General features: G+C 38.1%; 1 protein-coding gene across 1 annotated transcript in view; it reads right to left on the bottom strand.

The window, feature by feature from the left end:
- Positions 1-25,653, bottom strand: part of LOC126252305 (glutamate receptor ionotropic, delta-1-like) — a 228,569-nt gene that overhangs the window by 7,576 nt on the left and 195,340 nt on the right. The window contains exon 9 of the mRNA XM_049953187.1: positions 1,636-1,834. Coding sequence (XP_049809144.1) covers positions 1,636-1,834 — 199 coding nt within the window. The remainder of the gene's footprint in view (positions 1-1,635; positions 1,835-25,653) is intronic.

Here is a 25,653-nt window from a genome sequence, read left to right as displayed (position 1 = left end):
AGAGTAGAGATTATTTCTGGCAATGAGTACCTACAGTCTGAATTGTAACATTTTAGACACATGTTCAGAGAAAATGGTTATAGCAAGGGAGACATTGCAAACACTTTCAGGAGCCACAGACCAAGGACGCTATGTGAATCAGCAGAAAAGGCCAAGCCAGCTGCTTTCCTGCCATAGTGTGAGACAACAAATAGTAAGTTAGATGTGGACTGAGACCAGTGTTTTGGTTTGCCTTCAAGATACAAGATATGCTGTACCCTTTTAAAGATGACATAGCTCTTCTCATACCCAGTGTGTATGGTGTTCTTTGCAAATGCGGCAGCATCTACATAGACCAAACAATTCACACAGCAGTTGCAGAGTGTTGTGCTGAGTGTAAGTGACATATTAAGAAAGTGAGCTTGACAAGTCAGCCAGAGCTGGTCACTGCCTGGAAAACAGACACAAAATACCACTTGAAAAGATGAGAGTCTTGCCTCATGCATTAACATATTGGGATTCCATTATAAATGAGGCAGATAAAATTAAAATAAACAGTAACAGTTTTAATAGGGACCAGGTACACACTTAGTAGGACATGGGGACAGGCTTTAGATACTGAAACAAAGCGAAGGCGGGTAATTGATAACTGTCGGGAGGGGGGAGTGGCAGTTCTAAACATGACATCAACCTCTCACACCACTGAACATCACTTGGTGCCGTGGCAGGCAGTAGCTGCTATGAGCTGCCCAACTCATCTTCCACATGTGCATCATTTCAGCACTCTGTTAGGTTCCAGATGCTGTGACTGTCACAATGTAAGTGGAAAATTGTGCCAGCTCCAGCAGTCAGTGGTTTTTATTCTTGATGACCTTAGCAGAGAGTGCCATTGAAAGGTCAAGTGTTTTATCTGAAATGAAGGGGATTGAAAACAGAGAAAAATTTGTTCAGGCATGCTGCTGCGAAAGACCCCAAGGACATATGATAGCAAACTCTCTCTGTTCCTGTCTGCAGCAAACTGGACAGTTGGCCACAGGTAACAATCATTATTTTAAACTAGCTCATACTTTTCCATTTAGAAGCTTTACAGAACTACCATCAAGAGAATTACAAACATCAACGAGACAAAACATAAGACCAGTATGCTTACAGCTGCCATCAAATGATGACAATTCCAGATGCTCCTAGAGTTCAATACCATCCCTTTCAGACTTTCTTGTTGACAGGTCTAGGTGAGCAGTGTAGCCGTTTCCTCATCCGAACATGATGTATCAGGATAGCTTGAGTAACCTTCTAAGTGTTTAACCAGCATACTTCCCTTTGGCGTTAGAGCAGATAGAAGGAGTAGGAGGTAAACAACACTATGTTCTGTTTATATAGGTCACATTTTAAGACAGGAAATAAACAAAGAGCATAAGTGAAAAGCAAGTAAGTAAGTCTGTCTGTGCAAGAATTAAACATATGCACTTCCCATTGCTAGAATTCACAGAGCATAGGCTACAAATTACACTAATAGCTAGGTCATCTTATCCAAAACAATACATTTTTATTAACTGAAGCATTACATCAGAGATTATTAAACAAGTATCAGGATTAATGTGTAAAACATGAACATCAAATCAACCAAATAATGATGAAAGGTAATGTTACTTGTACCTTACGCTTTAGATGCCAGCAAATTTCAACTGCACCAATGAGGGAGGCCACAAGGATGCCAATCAGTAATATACCAAATGGAGACATAAGTTGATCCATGTCCACTGCTTCCCAGTGGTCATCTTGCTCATATTCTCTGCGTGGCCACCATTCTCTGTACAGTTTCTGGATAATGCCATTGCGCCGAAGAACTTGGATGCTGCAAAACATCATTTTTCAACAAGATACATTCATCATCTGCAAGGAAATGCAATCAGAGAACATTTAACCAGCGCTAATGAACAGTTTTCCACTGCAATAAGCTTCTGACACACATCTAAGCAAAAAATAATCATTTATAGTGTACTGATGTTTACTAGATACAGATGGTTACTTCTTGAAAGGTGGAAGTAAATCATAGCAGTCAGTTTGTCACTACTATACACAGTGTAGTGAACTAAAGTGTTGCTGTGAATTTAGACTACACTTACATGATTTTTTTCTGAAACATTTGAAAAAGAGAAAAAAAGTAGACATCAAAACATTATAATGAGCCAGCATAAAACATCTTCACTCCATAGATGGGAGTGAATAATATTGTATGATTAAATATTGTTCACAAGCCATACTAATTCTAGTTCCTTTTGGGTATCTCTTCTCATAGTTTCATTCCTCTCTTAGAAGTACTAGTATCAGCATTTGTGAAAATTAAGTAAAGTATTACCCCATCACAGATTAATCAAATATCAGGTATCTCAATGAAATACTGATCTCCAATAAAGCACCCTGCCATGAAAATATGGAGTTGAATTCTGGCACTTGTCATGGGCCCCACACACAACATGACCCCCTACACCCACCATAATTGTCACATACCATGTGTAAGAAGTTCCTCATTCTCTCAACACTAGCTGGTACCTAGACTCACTCACCATATTAAATATGGGAATATTGTTGACATAGGTTCCAATTAGTGTTCCACACACGTCTATAATATGGAATGTTGGTGGAAATAAGTCATTGGTTCACATACTGCATTGTGTATAGGATAATGAGCATGGTGTTCAACACCTTGCTGATACTTTAAAAGAATATGCAGTCATGGACGCCTGAAGCACTGACAATGTCTGGTGAAACTTGAGTAAGAGTAGAAAATCTGTCCTCCTTGCCAACTCTGTGTCTTGATTGCCATGTGCATACTCCTAGCTGTTCATTCCTTTTGACGGGATAATCCGAGGTCCTCTGTTTCCCCACTGTGCTTTTTGCACATATGGAACCCAACTGGAGAAGTGTTACAAAATCATAGGTGTCAACATCTGTGATAAATGAAAGTTTAAGTTACACATGAGCCTAATGGTTAAGGTGAATGCTTATGACAAGCAGGAAATCTGGATTCAAGTCCTGGTCTGGCACAAATTTTCAATTATCACTATAAATTCAAAAATACCTTTCTTCAATAGTGAGATCATACATTGATAAGAGAAATTACAAAACAGAAATGAATGACAAATGATAACTATATTAAGCAATCCTAAAAGAAACACAGGGCTACTAGTAGAGTTATCAAATAACAAGTTTCAACAGACATTGTCAGTGCCTCAGTCATCCGTGACTCCACATTCTTTCAAAATGTCAGCACTGTGCTGAACAGCCATACTCAGTATCCTAAACATACTACACGGAGTGTTCCACTGACTCATTTCCACTGACGTTTGATATTATAGTGTTGTATCGAACACTCATTGGAACCTATGCCAGTGATACACCCACTTGTTAGTGTGGTGAGTGATTCTAGACACTAGCTACATCACAATAACATGGAATGGTGATGGAAATGAATCAATGAATCCTTAGTTACCTGGGTATATGACCCCCCTTTATTTAACAGGTTTCTTAAGGAAAAAATTATTTTTTACACTTCAAATGGCTCTGAGCACTATGCGACTTAACTTCTGTGGTCATCAGTCGCCTAGAACTTAGAACTAATTAAACCTAACTAACCTAAGGACATCACACACATCCATGCCCGAGGCAGGATTCGAACCTGCGACCGTAGCTGTCGCTCGGTTCCAGACTGTAGCGCCTAGAACCGCACGGCCACTCCGGCCGGCTGTTTTTACACTTTCTGACTAATCAAAATCATAATTTTTTATTGACATATGGTACCAGCCTAAAAATTTAATGTTACACATATTCTAAACTTATACATTTTGACAATACAAGGAGAAATTAATAAAAAGAAATTGTTTATATTAATTCTTTTATCTTCACTGCCTCATTTCGTTAGTCTGTCGGCTGTGGTATCACAATTTTTAATCATCATCCTAACGGGACAGTTTTGAAACTTATATCTTTGATGTCACAAATATTTGTCTGTTCCTTCCAAATATGTTCTGTTTTCTGAGGTAGTGGTTACGGTGGGATCTGAGAACACTGATGCTTTTTACTGGAAAAACAGCAGATTTCGCTTCTATACTTACTTGAGAATGCTGTAATATCTCTTGCTTCCAAGCACACTGTCTGCCCACCACAAGTAGCTGTGTATGAACCAGCAACTGGCATGCCCCTCCCCCCAAGTCACCAATTGCTCCTATCTTTATTGACGGTGAGCGTCGACAACATTCCTGCATGAAACGTGTTAATACGCCACTAGCTCCAGCCTTGATTTTAACAATCTCATGCAGAAGTTTGTGCGACTGTCGAGTATTTATCCAATTTTTAGGTCAGCTCGATTCCAAGTACAAATGGCATCGGGCAAACTGCAATTTAAACTTGGTAGATGTTCATATAAAGACAAAGTATGCATTATAGGTTCCTACTCAAGAGGACGTCGTTATCAGGAGAAAGAAAACTGGCATTCTACGGATCGGAGCGTGGAATGTCAGATCCCTTAATCAGGCAGGTAGGTTAGAAAATTTAAAAAGGGAAATGGATAGGTTAAAGTTAGATATAGTGGGAATTAGTGAAGTTCGGTGGCAGGAGGAACAAGACTTTTGGTCAGGTGAATACAGGGTTATAAATGCAAAATCAAATAGGGGTAATACAGGAGTAGGTTTAATAATGAATAAAAAAATAGGACTACGGGTAAGCTACTACAAACAGCATAGTGAACGCATTATTGTGGCCAAGACAGACATGAAGCCCACCCCTTCTACAGTAGTACAAGTTTATATGCCAACTAGCTCTGCAGATGATGAAGAAATTGATGAAATGTATGATGAGATAAAAGAAATTATTCAGATAGTGAAGGGAGACAAAAATTTAATAGTCATGGGTGACTGGAATTCGAGAGAAGGAAACATAGTAGGTGAATATGGATTGGGGCAAAGAAATGAAAGAGGAAGCCGCCTGGTAGAATTTTGCGCACAGCATAACTTAATCATAGCTAACACTTGGTTCAAGAATCATGAAAGAAGGTTATATACATGGAAGAACCCTGGAGATACTAAAAGGTATCAGATAGATTATATAATGGTAAGACAGAGATTTAGGAACCAGGTTTTAAATTGTAAGAAATTTCCAGGGGCACATGTGGACTCTGACCACAATCTATTGGTTGTGACCTGTAGATTAAAACTGAAGAAACTGCAAAAAGGTGGGAATTTAAGGAGATGAGACCTGGATAAACTGAAAGAACCAGAGGTTGTACAGGGTTTCAGGGAGAGCATAAGGGAACAATTGACAGCAATGGGGGAAAGCAATACAGTAGAAGAAGAATGGGTAGTCTTGAGGGATGAAATAGTGAAGGCAGCAGAGGATCAAATAGGTAAAAAGGCGAGGGCTAATAGAAATCCTTGGGTAACAGAAGAAATATTGAATTTAATTGATGAAAGGAGAAAATATAAAAATGCAGTAAATGAAGCAGACAAAAAGGAATACAAACGTCTCAAAAATGAGATCGACAGGAAGTGCAAAATGGCTAAGCAGGGATGGCTAGAGGACAAATGTAAGGATGTAGAGGCTTATCTCACTAGGGGCAAGATAGATACTGCCTACAGGAAAATTAAAGAGACCTTTGGAGAAAGGAGAACCACTTGCATGAATATCAAGAGCTTTGATGGAAACCCAGTTCTAAGCAAAGAAGGGAAAGCAGAAAGGTGGAAGGAGTATATAGAGGGTCTATACAAGGACGATGTACTTAAGGACAATATTATGGAAATGGAAGAGTATGTAGATGAAGATGAAATGGGAGATATGTTACTGCGTGAAGAGTTTGACAGAGCACTGAAAGATCTGAGTCGAAACAAGGCCCCCGGAGTAGACAACATTCCATTAGAACTACTGACAGCCTTGTGAGAGCCAGTCCTGACAAATGTCTACCATCTGGTGAGCAAGATGTATGAAACAGGCGAAATACCCTCAGAGTTCAAGAAGAATATAATAATTCCAATCCTAAAGAAAGCAGGTGTTGACAGATGTGAAAATTACCGAACTATCAGTTTAATAAGTCACAGCTGCAAAGTACTAATGCGAATTCTTTACAGACGAATGGAAAAACTGATAGATGCTGACCTCGGGGAACATCAGTTTGGATTCCATAGAAATGTTGGAACACGTGAGGCAATACTGAACCTACAACTTATCTTAGAAGAAAGATTAAGGAAAGACAAACCTACATTTCTAGCATTTGTAGACTCAGAGAAAGCTTTTGACAATGTTGACTGGAATACTCTCTTTCAAATTCTGAAGGTGGCAGGGGTAAAATACAGGGAACGAAAGGCTATTTACTATTTGTACAGAAAGCAGATGGCAGTTGTAAGAGTCAAGGGGTATGAAAGTGAAGCAGTGGCTGGGAAGGGAGGGACACAGGGTTGTAGCCTTTCCCCGATGTTATTCAATCTGTATATTGAGCAAGCAGTGAAGGAAACAAAAGAAATGTTCGGAGTAGGTATTAAAATCCATGGAGAAGAAATAAAAACTTTGAGGTTCGCCGATAACATTGTAATTCCGTCAGAGACAGCAAAGGACTTGGAAGATGGTTGGTTGGTTTTGGGGAAGGAGACCAGACAGCGTGGTCATCGGTCTCATCGGATTAGGAAAGGATGGGGAAGGAAGTCGGCCGTGCCCTTTCAGAGGAACCATCCCGGCATTTGCCTGGAGTGATTTAGGGAAATCACGGAAAACCTAAATCAGGATGGCCGGACGCGGGATTGAACCGTCGTCCTCCCGAATGCGAGTCCAGACTTGGAAGAGCAGTTGAACGGAATGGACAGTGTCTTGAAAGGAGGATATAAGATGAACATCAACAAAAGCAAAATGAGGATAATGGAATGTAGTCGAATTAAGTCGGGTGATGCTGAGGGAATTAGATTAGGACATGAGACACTTAAAGTAGTAAAGGAGTTTTGCTATTTGGGGAGAAAAATAACTGATGATGGTCGCAGTAGGGAGGATATAAAATGTAGATTGGCAATGGCAAGGAAAGCGTTTCTGAAGGAGAAAAATTTGTTAACATCGAGTATAGATTTAAGTGTCAGGAAGTCATTTCTGAAAGTATTTGTATGGAGTGCAGCCATGTATGGAAGTGAAACATGGATGATAAATAGTTTAGACAAGAAGAGAAGAGAACAGTAGCTTTTGAAATGTGGTGCTACAGAAGAATGCTGAAGATTAGATGGGTAGATCACATAACTAATAAGGTGGTATTGAATAGAATTGGGGAGAAGAGACATTTGTGGCACAACTTGACTAGAAGAAGGGATAGGTTGGTAGGGCATATTCTGAGGCATCAAGGGATCACCAATTTAGTATTGGAGGGCAGCGTGGAGGGTAAAAATCATAGAGGGAGACCAAGAGACAACAACAACAACCACGATTCAGTCCAATTCTCAAACTATCACTCGTCCTGCGATTAGTACTGTCTCCACAATGGGTCACCCTGGCGTAATTTATATCTGTGATAATAAATGCAGCCCATTTAATGTAGTTTATTTTGTTTGTTAGACATTTAATTCTTGATTAATTTTCTTTCTCGTATCATCTGAATGACACCATCTTTGTCAAAAGCTGGTAATGGTTTAGTTTAACAGCTGTCACAACATGCTCATTAGCTATTTCCTGCAGATAATCCACAATATTTGGTCTCAAAAAGCAGGAAGTTTACAAGGTTCAGTTTTACGGTTATGTTTATAAGTTTATTTTATTTATTCATTCAAAAATCTTTTAAAATTGTGGGATATGTCATTGATTTGCAAATATCAATGTTGTGTGACTAGGGCCTCCTGTTGCGCAGACCATTTACCTGGTGCAAGTCTTTCGATTTGACGCCACTTTGGCGACTTGCGCATCGATGGGAATGAAATGATGATGATTAGGACAACACAACACCCAGTCCCTGAGTGGAGAAAATCTCTGACCCAGCCGGGAAACAAACCTGTTGCCTTAGGATTGACATTCTGTCACGCTGACCACACAGATACCAGGGGCGGACATTGATCTGCAAATATTTTACACACACACACACACACACACACGCACGCACAGCTGCAGAAAATCAAACATAGCCTGCTGTTCTTGTTGTTCCAGAAGCTGAAAAAGTGTACCTGATGACCACTGTTTTCACTTTTTTCAGTAATAAACACACTGAACTTCAATTAAGCATAGCAGCAGTTACTCCTTGATAACTGTAACAGAACAGTTGAGGAGCAGTAGTGGAAGGAAAGTGGTGCAACAAAGTACAACTGACTTGAAATTTTTGTGGGATGACAAAAATTGTGTCTCTTAATTTGAGCCACTAAAAACTTGGAGTTCACACATGCAACTGCAAGGAAACTGTAGTATGCCACAAGCTCTGGCACTCTTATTGTATGTGTGAACCTGGCCTAATGTCTTGTAAGCCTTGTGCTTTGGAATTCTTTGAAATAAATTTGCACAGAACTTCCTCAGCCAAAGCTTCAACTGTAAATGTAAGATGACCCCTATATTCATCCATTAAACAATGCAAAAACATTGACCTCATCAGCAATAGTTTAATCTGTGAATTTTGAGAAAAAAATTGAAAATTTTCAAGAAAGATGACCTTGTATTCATCCATTAAACAATGCAAAAACGTTGACTTAATCAGCAATAGTTTAATCTGTGAATTTTGAAAAATGAATCTGGGGGAAAAACCTCATCTTATAATTGAGTAAATACAGTAATACATGTGACTATGACGTAGTTTCCAGTTAGTGTTCCATACACCTTTATAATATGAAATGCTGGGAGAAATGAGTCAATGGGATGAGTCAATGTGGTGTATATAGGATACTGAGCATGACATCCAGCACTGTGCTTACACTGAAAGAATATACACTCATGGATGCCTAAAGCACTGACTATGTCTAGTGAAACTTTAGTAAGAGTAGAAAACCAGTCCTTTTTTGTCAGTTGTATGCATTGACTGCAGTGGTGCATACTCCTAGCTGTTCATCCCTTTTGATAGTATAAATCAAAGTTCTCTGTTTCCCTTCTGATGCTTGTTGCACATACTAAACCCCACTGAAGAAGTGTAAGAAAATCATAGGTGGAAACATCCATGATAAATGTAAGTTTGAGTCACACATGAATACATGCTCAGATAGCCTAATGGTTATGTGAATGCTTATGGTAAGTAGGAAATCCAGATTCAAGTTCTGGTCTGGCACAAATTTTCTATTATTACTATAAATTCAAAAAGACCTTCCTTCTGTAGTAATATCATACACTGATGTTAGAAATTACATTGATGTTAGAAATTATGAAACAGAGACGAATAGCAAATTATAACTATATTCAGCTAGCCCAAAACAAACGCAAGGCTTCTTAGAGAGTTATCAAACCAGAAGTGGACAACACAAATAGAACCACTTGTGATACCACATATATCACACCTGGTGAAATGAATAACTTATTTATTAATTCTGGTAACAAAGGACATCCACCTGAACAAAATGACAACTATAAGTCAAGCATTAATAAGCATCAAGAAGAAACAGAGTTATTCATGTTGCACAATAAACCTGCAACGTCTACATTCAAGTGGTCACAAATTGCTGTCACTAACGTTGCAGTAGCTATACCAAAATTCTGCAATTCAAAATCAGTAGACCTGTATGGTCTATCAAATTTTGTTATTAAAAAGACAATGGACATTACACTTAAACCACTTTGCATACTAATACACTGGATTTTATGGGCTTTTCCTTCCCAGCCTTCTTAAAGATAAATGTAGTTGCTCCTCTACATAGGGGTCGCACAGCAGCACCGATCGGGATCATGGGGCCACGAGAAGTAACCAGGGCAAAAGACAAGAGCAATGGAAAGAGCGTGGACCATGTCGGTCACCAGTTCCAGCCATCAGCACATTCAGACATAGCAGAAAAAGCAGGGAGCTCTAACAGCAGGCCCTCAGCACCACGTTGTTTTATTGCTGCTTTGGAGGATCTATACCTGTTTACTGAACACGATGGTTGTGTAAAATGTTTAGTGTCTCACTAAGTATCAAACCACATAAAGTAATTCCAGTGATGCAGCAGTAAATCACTTGGCATTGTACATCAAATATGTTGACGATGAACGAAAGGCAGTAATCCTTGAACTGAAGGCCAACTTTTCAAACAAAGTAAGTTACCAATTAATAATAAATTTTGCTTGTATTACGGTGACAATGGAAAGAATATGACAAAATTGCTTCATTTCAACAATTAACACATCAGTTTTGGGAGCTTGTGCTACTGATATTATTTAATAAAAATATTTAAGATTATTTGCAAGATGTTGAAGATACTCTTCTGTGAGAATTAGCTACAGAATTTCACATCAAGCAGCTGTGCACTTGAGTTCATTTGCTGAAGATGAATTTATTAAAGAATGCCTTATACTAGTGGTGGAAGAGCTGTGCCCACAACTGGTTCCACAGCTACAGTCCGTGTTCTTTCTGAAGCCACTGTAATGCTCCAAACCGAAGAATTAGCAGAAGATATGGAGGCTCGGCCTGACATTGAATATTAAAGACAGTGTTGCATTTTATTTGTCTTTGGATGACTCTCTTGACTTGGCAGACTCAGCACAGCTGGTAATTTTCATTAGGCCTGTAAACGAGATGCTGTAAATTCATTAGGACATGTCAGGTCTCATCCCATTGAAGAAAGGAGCAATAGGTCAAGACATGTTTGATGCACCTGAAGCGTTTATCGAGAAGTTTGGTCTGCCGTGGGAATTACTAATTTCTGTAAGAATAGATGATGCTTTAGCTATGACTGTCAAAATCAATGGTTTAGTAGGGTGTGTCCAGAGAAAAATGATTAATAGCGAACTCCTGGTTATCCCTATACATTGCCCGATTCATCAATAACATTTGTGTTCCAAAAGTGTAAAACTAAATAATGTAACGAGCTCTTCTGTGAAAATCACTAATTCTATTCGAGTAAAAGGATTCAGTCATTGCTTGTTCAAAACCTTTCTCAATGATGTCGACTGTGAATGTCGAGATTTCCCTATTACTGTGAAGTTCGCTGGTTCATTCATGCTAAAGTTCTGGAACGCTTCATGGAACTGTGCCGAGAAATGTCGCTATTCATGGAAATCACAGAAGGAAGTGTTCCTGAACTGTTGGATGATAGGTGGACTTGTGATTTAGCCATTGTAACTGATGTGACAGGATATCTTTGAGGCCTGTGTGTTACTTCAAGAGGATATTCTCATCATCCATTTCTCTGACAAAATAAAGGCATTCAAGATGAAACTGTCACTCTGGGGAAGGCAGCTGGAGGCTAGAAACATCTCTTATTTTCCGAAACTGTCAGCATTAGCAAATGTCGCCATTGCTGCAGATCTTGGAGAGTATACAGATCGTTTACAAAAATTGCGTACTGAATTTGAAACAAAATTGAATGATATTTCACGCTTGGAAACAAATCTAGGAATTTTTGCTGTTCCATACTCTGTGGACATCAGTTCTGTAAGCCACCCTCTCCAAATGAAAATCATAGATCTTCAGTGCGATTCAGAATTGAAAGACGGATGGCAGAGAAGAAATAGTTTAAGTGACCTTGACAAACATTTGTCACAGAAGCATTACATGAAACTTCATAGACACGCAGCATGGATGTTTAGTCTGTTCAGACCAATGTACAGTTGGGAGCAGTTCGTTACACTAATGAAATTGTGTAAAACACAACTGAGCTGCTCCATATCTAATTGTCATCTGAAATGTGTTTTGAGACTGGGCTGTGCTGAATCGGTCATTTCTAGCACTGAAGCTCTTATTCAAAGAAAAGTAAATAAACGTAGAAAGCAGCAACAGAAAACTGAGGTGGATTAATTTCTAGTATTTTCTTTATTATTCACTTTCCTAGATGTGCCTTCCAGTCTGCCATCATCCCTTAACTTTGTATTTAGTACGTAATTACATATATGCTGTTCTTTATTTACGGGCAATGTTTTCTTGAATTCAAAAATCTGTTTTGCATTAAGATTTGGCATTAAGGCTATTGTAATAGGGGCATTCCTCAAATTTTTGATATGTTTCATTATAATAATGGTTCCTTTTCATGGTTCCTTTAGTGTGCATATCCCCAGCTGCTCACCAGAGTATTGATTTATTTTGGGACTAAACAATTTCAAATACTCTCTTCTATTTATGACACCACAATCTTCCACAAAAGAAGAATAAGCAAGCTTCATGCAGCGCCACTTGACTGTCACTGTCAAGCGAATAGTTGAGTACTCCAAACTCCCATTTGCAGAGCTCGGAAGGAGCCGGAGAAAAGAGCGGAAGCACACTGCTCTGTAGAGTGCTACCTTGAACAGTCCTGCTCTACATAAAAAGGGAGGCAAGTCATGTGTTGACAACTACTGTCCTATTTCTCTTGTACCAATACTTTTGACAATAGAAGAACATTGCAAGCGCCAACAAATTTACAAATATTTCACCTGCAATGGAACATAAACACTCAGTATGACTTCAGAGAAAATTCAACCACAGTGAAAGCTGTTGAAAATGTTATTTTGGTAGTTTTCAGTGTCTTTGAAGCAAAATCAACTGCCTTACTGATTGACCTGAGCAATGCATTTGACTGTGTAAGTCATCAGATTCTGGTAGATAAACTGAGGTGATATGGCATCCAGGACACATAACCCTCTGTTATAGAATTTTATCTTGACAATAGGAAGCAATGATATGAGCTCTGGATTTCTGGATCTTTCAATAGGCATGCCTCAAGGTTCCAAACTGGGACTCTTATTGTTTAGAATTTACATTAATGACCAACCTAGTATAATGCCATGTAAATATGTTCTGTGTGCTGATATTACCAGTTTCATTGCAACTGAAAATGACACAGAGGACTTAAACAAACAAAGCAAAGCCAACATAAGAATTTCTATTATCTGGTTTAAAGACAATGAATTAATCATAAACCATAATAAAATTGAAAATGTTATTTTTAGTTTATGCAGTCCAAACAATGATTGTATGTCTGTTTAACTTCTGGGTGTACACTTGGATTCCAAATTATCTTGTAACCTCCACACAGATCCTATATGCAACAAATTACTAAGGCCACATCCAAAATCAAACAACGGAAAGTACAGCATGGAATAACAACAATATTATGAAAAGGATAGACTTCAGCTAACCCCACAAAGGAGATGCCAAGTCATAGTGGGCACAACAAATGACTGCTTGCTACACATTCTAGTTTTTGGCCAAAAGGCCTTCTTCTGAAGTAGAAAACACACACTCATTCACACAAGCACAGCTCACACACACATCCTGTAATGCCGGAAATGCATATCCTCCTATTTCCATCTATTGTACTATAAATTTTTTCCTTATTTTGTCACCTGAAGATATGTCATTTCTGTGTCTTTATATATTGTAATTGTTTTACAATTTATATATATATTTATGCATTTATGTTGATGTATAATTGGTTTGTTTTGTAAATATTATTTGTATTTTTATGCTGGGTCTTGCCTAGGGAAAACTATGCTATCGAACAATAACATCGATAGGTCGTGTGGAGAACCAAAGTGTTTAGGATCTTTGGTAGTGTTGGCTCTGCCGTGTGAAGCATGGGTAGAGCAGAGTCTGGCTGGAGTAGGGCGGTAGAGCAGGTGTGTTGTGTGACGCTCCCGTGAGTTGCCGTGCTTTCGGGGTTTGGCGCATGTAATTGCGCTAGACTTGCTATGATAGTTTCTGACACGGTGTTGTGGACGGGAAGCATTAGCTGGCACACATCAAGAGCCCGTTTTGCCTGGTGACTGTGTCGAGAAGAAAGCGCGCCAACATCCAGATTCTGCAACAGCGACGGCCGAGAATAAGTGATTGTCACCACCTCCTCGATCGACGACTTCAAACCTTCAATCAACCAACAATGATGACTGAAAGCACGTAAAGTTTTAGAACTGTATGGCAGACCTCAGCTTTTCAAACTGTTCCATTTGCATCACAAAAATATAGCAACTTAGCATGAACCTTTGTTTCTCATTGTACCAATTGCATTACCGAGCAGGGTCCCTTCCTTTTCCGAAATGAACCCGAGTGTCGTAGCATTTCAAACGCCAGCATTAAAGTAATATCATTCCATTTCACAGCTTTAATTTCAAAGTTCAGTTAAAATATTCATAGCTGGCTACAATATTTAGATTACACAAGCACAAATTAAGAGTGCAAGTTTTATTACCATATTTTAGCAGCTGTGACTGCAGCTCAGCTTGGTACGTACTAAATTTTACTATTGTTAATTGTTCAAAATTATTTAATTCAAGTTCATAGTTAAATTTTTTATTTCTTTAATTGCGTAGATTCAAGTTACTTTTGAGATGAAGGTTGAGGTAGCCCAAGACTAACCTTATTTAATTTAATTTTGTAGTGCTTCAGAAACTAAGTTCACTATTAAATTCAGTCACTAAATTAACTTTCAATTTTCTGGTTTTATTAATTCTTTTGCTACATTAAGTCAGAGTGTAGCGAAATTCATCACTTCTGACAAACATTCAGTTTTCACACAACACGTGTCAACCTTCAGTTGCCACGCTTATACTGCTAATTAGATTTGCATTAACCTTTCTTTTCCAGTTATTATAGTAGTTGTCCATAGGACTGGCGACCGTAATTTTCCCCAAATCTCAAATATCTAATTAACGCTAGTTAATTGTTAATGTAATGACTGCACATTTACTTTCTTCATTAGCTTACCCTTTTTCAAAATTAATTTCACCAATTTCATTTGCATTTTCCCTTTCATTTAGATGTAATCCTTCCTCCCTATTTACCAAAAGATTTAACTTTGGTGACGATTGCTTTTCCCAAATTTCCATTAGGAATATGCAGTTTAATTTTTCACTGTCATTAAGGTCGATAAGTGTGGGGGAGGTTACAATCCCCACTGTCTCTGGTTGCTGTGGCCAGTCATATACCTGTTATATAAACTAAGAGTATGTGTGAGTGAAAACATGATGCTCCATTGTCATTATGCATTTCTTCAGAGCCACATAACATACTGCGTTCTACATTGGGGCAGCTCCTCTCATGCGAAAAGAGTTTTGATGTGGCAGAAAAAGGCTATCAGATGTGTAGCAGGTGTCTTCAAAAACAATGTATCTTGTAGGTCACTTTTCATTTCTTTGTGACAACACGTCTCAAAAAAAAAAAATCTTCAGAAATGTTTGACAAAATTTGCAAAAAAAAGAAGGCTTTCTATGCCATAGAGAAATTTTTTGATTGTAAAAAAGATCAAAAATTTTAACTTATATTCATTGCATGTTTGTATGCAAATCTATATGATCTAACTGTTTTCTTTATTATTGTTGTATGCATCATTGTGTGTTATTCAATTTTTACAAATTATTAACACCAGTAGCATGCAAATGATCCAATATTACGTAAACAAATAAATGTTTGTGAAAACTGGAATACCCAGAAAAAATAGCCTATATGAGTTACAACTTAGAGGATGTGAAGAATAGTACACTAGCATTAAATTATTATGTTTGCAGATAGATGCCATGCTCATGTGTCCAGCTGCTCCCTGCCTTGTGTGAAGAGAAAGTTAAATTTTACATAAAGCTCAGCTAGTGAAGAATTATAAAATGAAGTGGAAATGTAAAAGCAAATGCCGAATCCTCAATAGGCTCAAAAGGTGCAATATAAGAATGTGAGTGAGTTTGAACTTGTAATAAAATTGGACGTAGTATCACACTCATTTTAATGAAGAACAAAAATTCACTGAGTCAGATTTGGGTCATTTATATGAAATTTCTTTGTACTGTGACACTGTTTACTTACATACTGTGTGTCATTTTCCTACTGCCATTTATTTACACACAGATCATTCATTTAACGCCAAAATTATTCCAAAATAATGAATCATCTTGAATAATTTAATAATACTATGTCTACAACTTTGCTTCCATCATTTTTTCTCAAAGTTTGGGGCTTTATCGTGAAAAACTTACAAAAAAATTATGATTCATAGTATTGCCCATTGCTGGCCACTACACTCTCCCATCTTTTGGATAGCATACTAATCCCGTGGCAGAAGAACTGGCCATCTTTTGTGGGGATCCATGAATCGATTCAATTTAGCACTTGTTCATATGATCGGAAGTGCTGGTCAGCCAGACAGTATGCACTGATCGAAAAAGGTGGTAGTCAGAGAGAGCAATGTATGGAGAATACGGCGGGAGAAATAGGACTTCTCATTTCAACTTTTCGATGTATATTTTGAAGGGTTTTGCTACATGGGGTCGAGCACTGACCTGCTGCAAAATTACCTTTACGTGCCTATCTCTGTATTGTGGCCGTTTGTGTTTCAGTGCTGGGCACGAACACATCAATTGCTTTCGATAATGATGTCCTGTGACTGTCTTCATCTGTTTCAGTAGCTGCGAAAACGTTCAGTCTACCACCGCCATTCTGGTCTTCGACACCAAAATCACCGTTCTTAAGGAGTTGAAAACATTCTCTGCCCGTTCTTTCACTAATAGTTCCCTCACCATTGGTCTTACCCAGTGTTTTAAGAGCCAGAGTCACAGATTTCTTCGTGTTAAAGCAGAAAATTAAAACTTCCCACAAATTGCGAGAAATGGGTAGCCTACGTAAGTTGACGTACTTAATCAAGAATAACCTTATGATGCAAAATAAAATGGAAATGAGTGTACGGCATCGTTGGCTGGGAGGCCCTATTTGGGGTAGTTCGGCGACTGGCGCGCTGGTGATGAGGATGAAATGATGATGAGGACAACACAACACCCAGTCCACGAGTGGAGAAAATCTCGAACCCGGGCCCGCTTGCATGGGAGGCAAGCACGTTACCACACAGCTCAGCAGGTGAACACCTTATGATGCAATATTTTTATGGCATTATGTTATACAGATGCCTAAGCTTATTGTATTACACCTATGACCAACCAATTGTACCCCACTTGCCGCTACTGCCGTCTATTGCAAAACAGCGGAATCAAAGTTGTAGACCTAAAAATTTACGATGTGAGCAATGCTTTTATATTAAATCAATCATAACTTTCTATGTACTGGAGGTTTTTTTTTTTTTTTTTTTTTTTTTTTTTTTTTTTTTTCAAGAAAGAGAATGTTTTTTCCATATTTAGAGGCAATTTCAACCTGTAAGTACCAATAATAACCTTCTTTCTTCTACATTTGTTTAATATTTCTTGGTTAAGATTTTGTTTATACATAAATCTTGATTGAAAATTTATCATATATTCCAGAACAAAATAACTTTGCAAATTAAAGTGAAATGACACTAGAGTTATTTCTTCTCAAACATATTGGAAGCTATTATGATTAGTTACCGTTTGTAAAACAAAATAGTAAAATTATCCTGCCTGACAAAAAAAGGGAAGCACCAAAAAGGGCAGGAGGGAACAAAATGAAACTTGACATATTGTGTTAATGCTATTTATCCAAAATTGATTCAAATTTAAGACAAGTAGGACTGGAAGGTCCTTCCAAGCTAGGTCTAAGGAACATATTTCTAATTCAGGTTTCAATTATGAATTGAGTTTACATTTATCTGAAATGGGTCACTCAGTTTATAGTACTACGTTTTGTCTTACAGTTTTTTATACGGAACACAAGGGTAACATTCTTAATATCTTGGAAGAGCTGGAAATCTTTTGTGCGTTATGAAAAAATCTTCAAACCAAACACTTAATACTCAAACTAAATCAAGGCATAAACCCATTTTGCTAACTTCAATTATTTAAATGAAGAGCCTAGTTCTTTCACCCTCTCTCCCTTACCTCCTCTTCCTTGGTCCCTTTACTGGAGTAATTCTCCTTTTTGAACATTTTTTAAATCTTTTATGAATTTTTAAGAATTTTAAATTCTAAATTGTCTTTATTAATATGTGTATTTTTGTACACCAGGTTCACAACAGTTTCCTTAAAGTTTATTGGATGTTAATCACTCATCTGAGTGGCTTCAGGTGAGGCACTGTTTACTCTAAACTTCATCTCCCTCTTCCTCTTTTTTTGATGCTTTTAGCAATCTTCTCTCGTCTCATTTGTTCAAAGATTCCAGTTTCATTGCTGTGTTTTAATCCATGACTATCACTTGTTGCGAAATTTTCCAGATTTTAGAGAAAGGCTTGGGATCAGACTATAAAAATGGCTTGACCACTAAAATGTAAATATTCAGTATTGTTGAAACTTTTTATCACTGTGATATGGTCTTTGCATAATACTGTTTATAGTCTCTGTCTCCTTTTTATTCAGATTTGCATCTGATGACATAATTTAAATTATCAAATCGGTCGTGCCTCTGACAAAGGATTTACAACAGCTGCACCAGTTTTTATTCAACATGGAGTATTTTATTATTTATATCCAAATGATTAATTTTGTGTGCAACACAGTATCACCAAAGGGATATGCTACTATATCAATTAAATATTTGAGATTACATTTGGAAATGACAGAAAATCTAATAATCACATTTATTATTTTTCTTATTTGTTACAAAACTTATATTGTTGCAATATCCAAAGGACTCTTTAGCCACAGACAGAATGATCATTCTCTACAAAATATATTCATTATACTAAGACATCTCGGCTCATGCATGATCTGGTGCCACAACAGTGATGCATAAGCAGAACCAATGCATAAAAGAGGGTCATATACAGTTATGAATGGGTACTAGACCAAGCAATGCATGGGATGAGTGCCCCTTTATTCACATGGCCATAATGGGCTGAACAGCTTTTTCCACTGTGTTGCTGTGATGTTGGAACACTGCTACGGGTGTAGAGTTTTCTACCTTCCTGGGGTTGGCGGTATCTGCTGTGGCTTGGAAGGGTATGGTAGCACAAATGCCATTGTGTCAGCTACCACTGTCCATAAACCACATTTACCCCAGACTGCAATGGGCATATGAACTCTATTGACATGGTGTTTAGTGACTAAATGTAGTGTTCTTGCAAAAGAGCTGTTTCAACTTGTTATATAGGGAAAACCAAATACATGATGGCAACATGTAAATCCATGTTGATCAGCATAGCAAACAAACATGTGCTATGTTTTGGAACTCCACTGGAAAAAAATGCAGTCTAGACTTCTACATACTGAAAGCAATCTTAACAGCAATCGCTGTAAATAGGCAACTTTTATAGCCCCTACTTCACGAAGCTCACATACCTTAGTCCAGCAGAACAATGAACAGTCATAAGAAATGGCAAGTCTTCTTTGAATAACGATACCACTACTTCTCAAGATACCAACTTGTTCCTGACTGCCTTCTAGCACCCACTGTTTATGCCTTGTTGTCTAGATTTCAAAACATATGAAGAAGAGTGTCCCCTCCCACTGTGAAAACGATGCCTTTGACATTTAGCAGAGATAGGCATAAGGCCGCCCAACTACTATGGTGACGGTCTATGCCTATGTCATGTAGAGAGTTTGTAAAGTTTCAGTGCAAATTAATACTGGTAATTGATAGAGGATTGCCCTTCTGTTCCTGACTGCCTTCTAGCACCCACTGTTTATGCCTTGTTGTCTAGATTTCAAAACATATGAAGAAGAGTGTCCCCTCCCACTGTGAAAACGATGCCTTTGACATTTAGCAGAGATAGGCATAAGGCCGCCCAACTACTATGGTGACGGTCTATGCCTATGTCATGTAGAGAGTTTGTAAAGTTTCAGTGCAAATTAATACTGGTAATTGATAGAGGATTGCCCTTCTATTGTTTTGCATGAAGTTCTGATATCCCATAAAATATCCATTGAAGCATTCCACAGAATAATCAGACTTTTACAAAACAGCAGTAGCCCTAGGGCTGCTGGCTGTACAGGTCTTTTCTCTGGAGACTTCTATCAAATCTTACCAGTAATCACAACAAGGACGATAGCATATGAACTCAAAGTTCCTGAAATCACTAGTTAGCACAGCATGTTAATATATCTCCAAAATTTATTAACTAAATGAAAAATTAAAATATGAAGTTTGGAAATACACAACAAATTTCAACTTAAAACATAAAACATTCTCGAAAGTCTTGGAATTCCGAGACTGATGTCAAGCCAGAGAACAGGCAGAAATCGTCTGGATTCTCGATTCCCAAAGTTGATGAACTATCTACACATATAATGAAGTTTGTACAGAACCTTCGGTGTGTGAGTCATACTCGCACTTATCCAGATTTTTCTTAAAAATGTAAGTAAATATCTTTTTCCTGTGGCACCGAAAAGAGCTTTAGAAGACCACTTCAGTGACATGACGAATGTGGAGCCTGATCAAACAGTAAAAAGGTAATAGCGCCAGTAACTACAGACTCACCGTCGGGGGAAGAGATCTCACAAACATCTGCCCTACCATCCAGAATGTAAGCAAGCACAAAGTTCATGAATTTGTCTGTGCACTTCAAGTCCGTTAGTCTTTACTCTGCTACTGTGGTGATTCGACAACTTGCTGGTGAAGATACCAGTATTTAGATTTTCACAGTGCATACGAAAGTCGAAAACTATATATTCTTTTCTTTCATGGTGAAAGTTACCTAATTGTTAGAGCAACAGAGCATTTGTGTGCTGAAAGATATCCTGTTCATGCCAAGCCTTCACTGTCTGTCTTAACAAACAGTATAAACAAATTTCAAGAATCTGAAAGTGCTAAGAATAAAACACGCCAACGAACAAAAACAGCAACTGATGAGAGAAATGCAGCAAACATTTTAGCAGTGGTAGAACAGAATTCACACACCATGAGGCAGCTTGAATGTGTGAGTGGAATCAGCAAAAGGGAGTGTTCTGCATATGCTACATTCAAACATGTTTCAACCTTCTCGTATTTCATTGCATCAATAACTTCCTGAAAATGATTTCAGAATTGGCTACAGTTATTTGAATGGTGTCTTCGAAAACTAGTGTGGCATGGCTTGTCTATGCAAGAGTTTTTTTTACAGGAGTAGCATCGATTATAATAAATCCTGAGCAAATAAATTTTCACACTTTCTACTACTGATCAGTTGAAAATCCACACTGGCTGAGGAAGTGGAGAAACAATTATCTTGGGCTATGAACATGTGGTGTGGGCTTTTCAAGAATTGTATCACTGGTCCCTGTTTCATTGATGGATCTCTAAATAGCCACAAGTACAGGGGCATGCTGTGAAAACTTTTAAAGCTTTTTAAATAAAACAAATACAAATAATACAAAATCAAATAGGGGTAATGCAGGAGTAGGTTTAATAATGAATAAAAAAATAGGAGTGCGGGTTAGCTACTACAAACAGCATAGTGAATGCATTATTGTGGCCAAGATAGACACAAAGCCCATGCCTACTACAGTAGTACAAGTTTATATGCCAACTAGCTCTGCAGATGATGAAGAAATTGATGAAATGTATGACGAGATAAAAGAAATTATTCAGGTAGTGAAGGGAGACAAAAATTTAATGGTCATGGGTGATTGGAATTCGTCAGTAGGAAAAGGGAGAGAAGGAAACATAGTAGGTGAATATGGATTGGGGGGAAGAAATGAAAGAGGAAGCCGCCGGTAGAATTTTGCGCACAGCATAACTTAATCATAGCTAACACTTGGTTCAAGAATCATGAAAGAAGGTTGTATACATGGAAGAACCCTGGAGATACTAAAAGGTATCAGATAGATTATATAATGGAAAGACAGAGATTTAGGAACCAGGTTTTAAATTGTAAGACATTTCCAGGGGCACATGTGGATTCTGACCACAATCTATTGGTTATGAACTGCAGATTGAAAATGAAGAAACTGCAAAAAGGTGGGAATTTAAGGAGATGGGACCTGGATAAACTGAAAGAACCAGAGGTTGTAGAGAGTTTCAGGGAGAGCATAAGGGAACAATTGACAGGAATAGGGGAAAGAAATACAGTAGAAGAAGAATGGGTAGCTCTGAGGGTTGAAGTAGTGAAGGCAGCAGAGGATCAAGTAGGTAAAAAGACGAGGGCTAATAGAAATCCTTGGGTAACAGAAGAAATATTGAATTTAATTGATGAAAGGAGAAAATATAAAAATGCAGTAAATGAAGCAGGCAAAAGGGAATACAAACGTCTCAAAAATGAGATCGACAGAAAGTGCAAAATGGCTAAGCAGGGATGGCTAGAGGACAAATGTAAGGATGTAGAGGCTTGTCTCACTAGGGGTAAGATAGATACTGCCTACAGGAAAATTAAAGAGACCTTTGGAGAGAAGAGAACCAAAGAAGGGAAGGCAGAAAGGTGGAAGGAGTATATAGAGGGTTTATACAAGGGCGATGTACTTGAGGACAATATTATGGAAATGGAAGAGGATGTAGATGAAGATGAAATGGGAGATAAGATACTGCGTGAAGAGTTTGACAGAGCACTGAAAGACCTGAGTCGAAACAAGGCCCCGGGAGTAGACAACATTCCATTAGAACTACTGATGGCCTTGGGAGAGCCAGTCATGACAAAACTCTACCATCTGGTGAGCAAGATGTATGAGACAGGCGAAATACCCACAGACTTCAAGAAGAATATAATAATTCCAATCCCAAAGAAAGCAGGTGTTGACAGATGTGAAAATTACCGAACTATCAGTTTAATAAGTCACAGCTGCAAAATACTAACGCGAATTCTTTACAGACGAATGGAAAAACTGGTAGAAGCAGACCTCGGGGAAGATCAGTTTGGATTCCTTAGAAATGTTGGAACACGTGAGGCAATACTAACCTTACGACTTATCTTAGAAGAAAGATTAAGAAAAGGCAAACCTACGTTTCTAGCATTTGTAGACTTAGAGAAAGCTTTTGACAATGTTAACTGGAATACTCTCTTTCAAATTCTGAAGGTGGCAGGGGTAAAATACAGGGAGCGAAAGGCTATTTACAATTTGTACAGAAACCAGATGGCAGTTATAAGAGTCCAGGGGCATGAAAGGGAAGCAGTGGTTGGGAAAGGAGTGAGACAGGGTTGTAGCCTCTCCCCGATGTTATTCAATCTGTATATTGAGCAAGCAGTAAAGGAAACAAAAGAAAAATTCGGAGTAGGTATTAAAATTCATGGAGAAGAAGTAAAAACTTTGAGGTTCGCCGATGACATTGTAATTCCGTCAGAGACAGCAAAGGACTTGGAAGAGCAGTTGAACGGAATGGACAGTGTCTTGAAAGGAGGATATAAGATGAACATCAACAAAAGCAAAACGAGGATAATGGAATGTAGTCAAATTAAATCGGGTGATGCTGAGGAATTAGATTAGGAAATGAGACACTTAAAGTAGTAAAGGAGTTTTGCTATTTAGGGAGTAAAATAACTGATGATGGTCGAAGTAGAGAGGATATAAAATGTAGACTGGCAATGGCAAGGAAATCGTTTCTGAAGAAGAGAAATTTGTTAACATCGAGTATAGATTTAAGTGTCAGGAAGTCGTTTCTGAAAGTATTTGTATGGAGTGTAGCCATGTATGGAAGTGAAACATGGACGATAAATAGTTTGGACAAGAAGAGAATAGAAGCTTTCGAAATGTGGTGCTACAGAAGAATGCTGAAGATAAGGTGGGTAGATCACGTAACTAATGAGGAGGTATTGAATAGAATTGGGGAGAAGAGAAGTTTGTGGCACAACTTAACTAGAAGAAGGGATCGGTTGGTAGTACATGTTTTGAGGCATCAAGGGATCACAAATTTAGCATTGGAGGGCAGCGTGGAGGGTAAAAATCGTAGAGGGAGACCAAGAGATCAATACACTAAGCAGATTCAGAAGGATGTAGGTTGCAATAGGTACTGGGAGATGAAGAAGCTTGCACAGAATAGAGTAGCATGGAGAGCTGCATCAAACCAGTCTCAGGACTGAAGACCACAACAACAACAACAACAAATAAAACAAATGTTATTAACATTCTAAACTTTATTCTCCATGTCTACATTTTTATTTCTCAACATAGTCATCCAGACGACAAAGACATATCTCACAATGAGAGACTAGTCTGTTGATACTGTCACTGTAGAATGTTCGACTTTGTTGATGGAACCACAATTTCACCTCTGCTTGCACTGCGTCATTACTATCAAAGTGAGGTCTTCGAGGCGTTCATCACTATCAAAGTGTAGCCCTCAAAGGTGTTGGATTGTTGTTGATGTCACAGTACTTGTGTGTGGTCTGGTACTGTCATGATGAACGAGTTAGCACTCTATTGGTGGACGAACTCTTTAAATTCCAGACTCGATTGCAACACGCTTTTTCTCAAACTTACGTTACACACTGCCATGTTACATGCTACAATTCAGAGCCTTCTAGTAGCACATGGCTGCAAATATGATGTAAACATGAAGATTAAAGTTGTGACAGTTAATAGCGATTGTTTCATTTAAAAAGCTAAAAAAGGATTTTCACACAAAAAGTTTGGAGGTATTACTTTTTACCTTGTATTTGCAGTTCCTAATAGATATGCTGCCATGTTTAATAAAAGACACATCACTGGACATAAAGCAGTTCATGCTGTACCAACATAACAGGTGTTATGTCCACTATGCCTAGATAATTAAAAAGCTTCTTAATGGAAAATTTGGGTATAGTTGCATTGCTCACCAGGGAAACATAAAATAGTCAGCATGCTGACGGGACTTAAAACACCTTTCATCAACTGCTGATAGCTTCTTGAATTTATAGACTTCAGCAAATGAGTCACCTGGCTTGATGAATCTCACTCTACTTACAGTAGTTTCATTATTTACGTGATAAGACAGGCTTTGCTACTCATGTTGCACAGTACACTACCTCTCACTTTTATGTACATCTCTCTTACAGCAGATATTTCAAGGTGTAATAACACTAACTTATGCTTTCACACAGGGGAAACAACGTGAGTGATGAAGTACCATATTTAATGGTAATGAAAACATTTTTACAAGTGAGCAATGACAACTGCTGTGCTTTCAGCTGTCTACTTTCAAAGTCAGTCAAACATTATTGTGACCTCATGCTCGGGTATTAACTTTAGCTTGCAGTATAAAATGTTTGTCATCTTCTACTGTCACACATTTGAGGCTACATGACTCTTACCCCTTTATAAATCAACACATTACAGCAGAAATGTAAAAAAATTGCCTCGTGTTACAGCAAAATTGTAACAAATTGCCCTCCATGTTACAGAAAATTGTAAGAATTGACCCTAACAAATACCCTCTATGTTACAACAAATTTGTTATAGATTGCCCCATACAACACAATATTATGGCAAAACTGTAACAAATTACACCACGTGACTGCAAAACTGTACAAAATTACCCTATACCTCACAATGTTACAACAAAATTGTATGAAACTGACCCATATATCAAAATGTTACAGTGAAGTTAGGTATTGGGACAATAATGGTCTTTTGATATGAAGACTGCCATTACCCCTTATACTATTGGGTGGGGCATTGATGGTCAATTTACAAGTTGACTACTTTTACCCAGATGGAATGAAGGGGCAATGATGGTCAGTTGACATATGAAGATTACAATTCAAAAACACATTTGGTGGCAATAATGGTCAGTCGACATATGATGAGTACAGTTACCCTGAAAGCTATTGGGGATAATGATGACCAGTTACAGTGTGCGGCAGTGATGTTAAT

Source organism: Schistocerca nitens, chromosome 4, assembly GCF_023898315.1.
Source record: "Schistocerca nitens isolate TAMUIC-IGC-003100 chromosome 4, iqSchNite1.1, whole genome shotgun sequence".
Taxonomy (NCBI): domain Eukaryota; kingdom Metazoa; phylum Arthropoda; class Insecta; order Orthoptera; family Acrididae; genus Schistocerca; species Schistocerca nitens.
The sequence above is the reverse complement of the archived record's forward strand: the minus strand, read 5'-3'. Positions and strand labels throughout refer to the sequence as shown.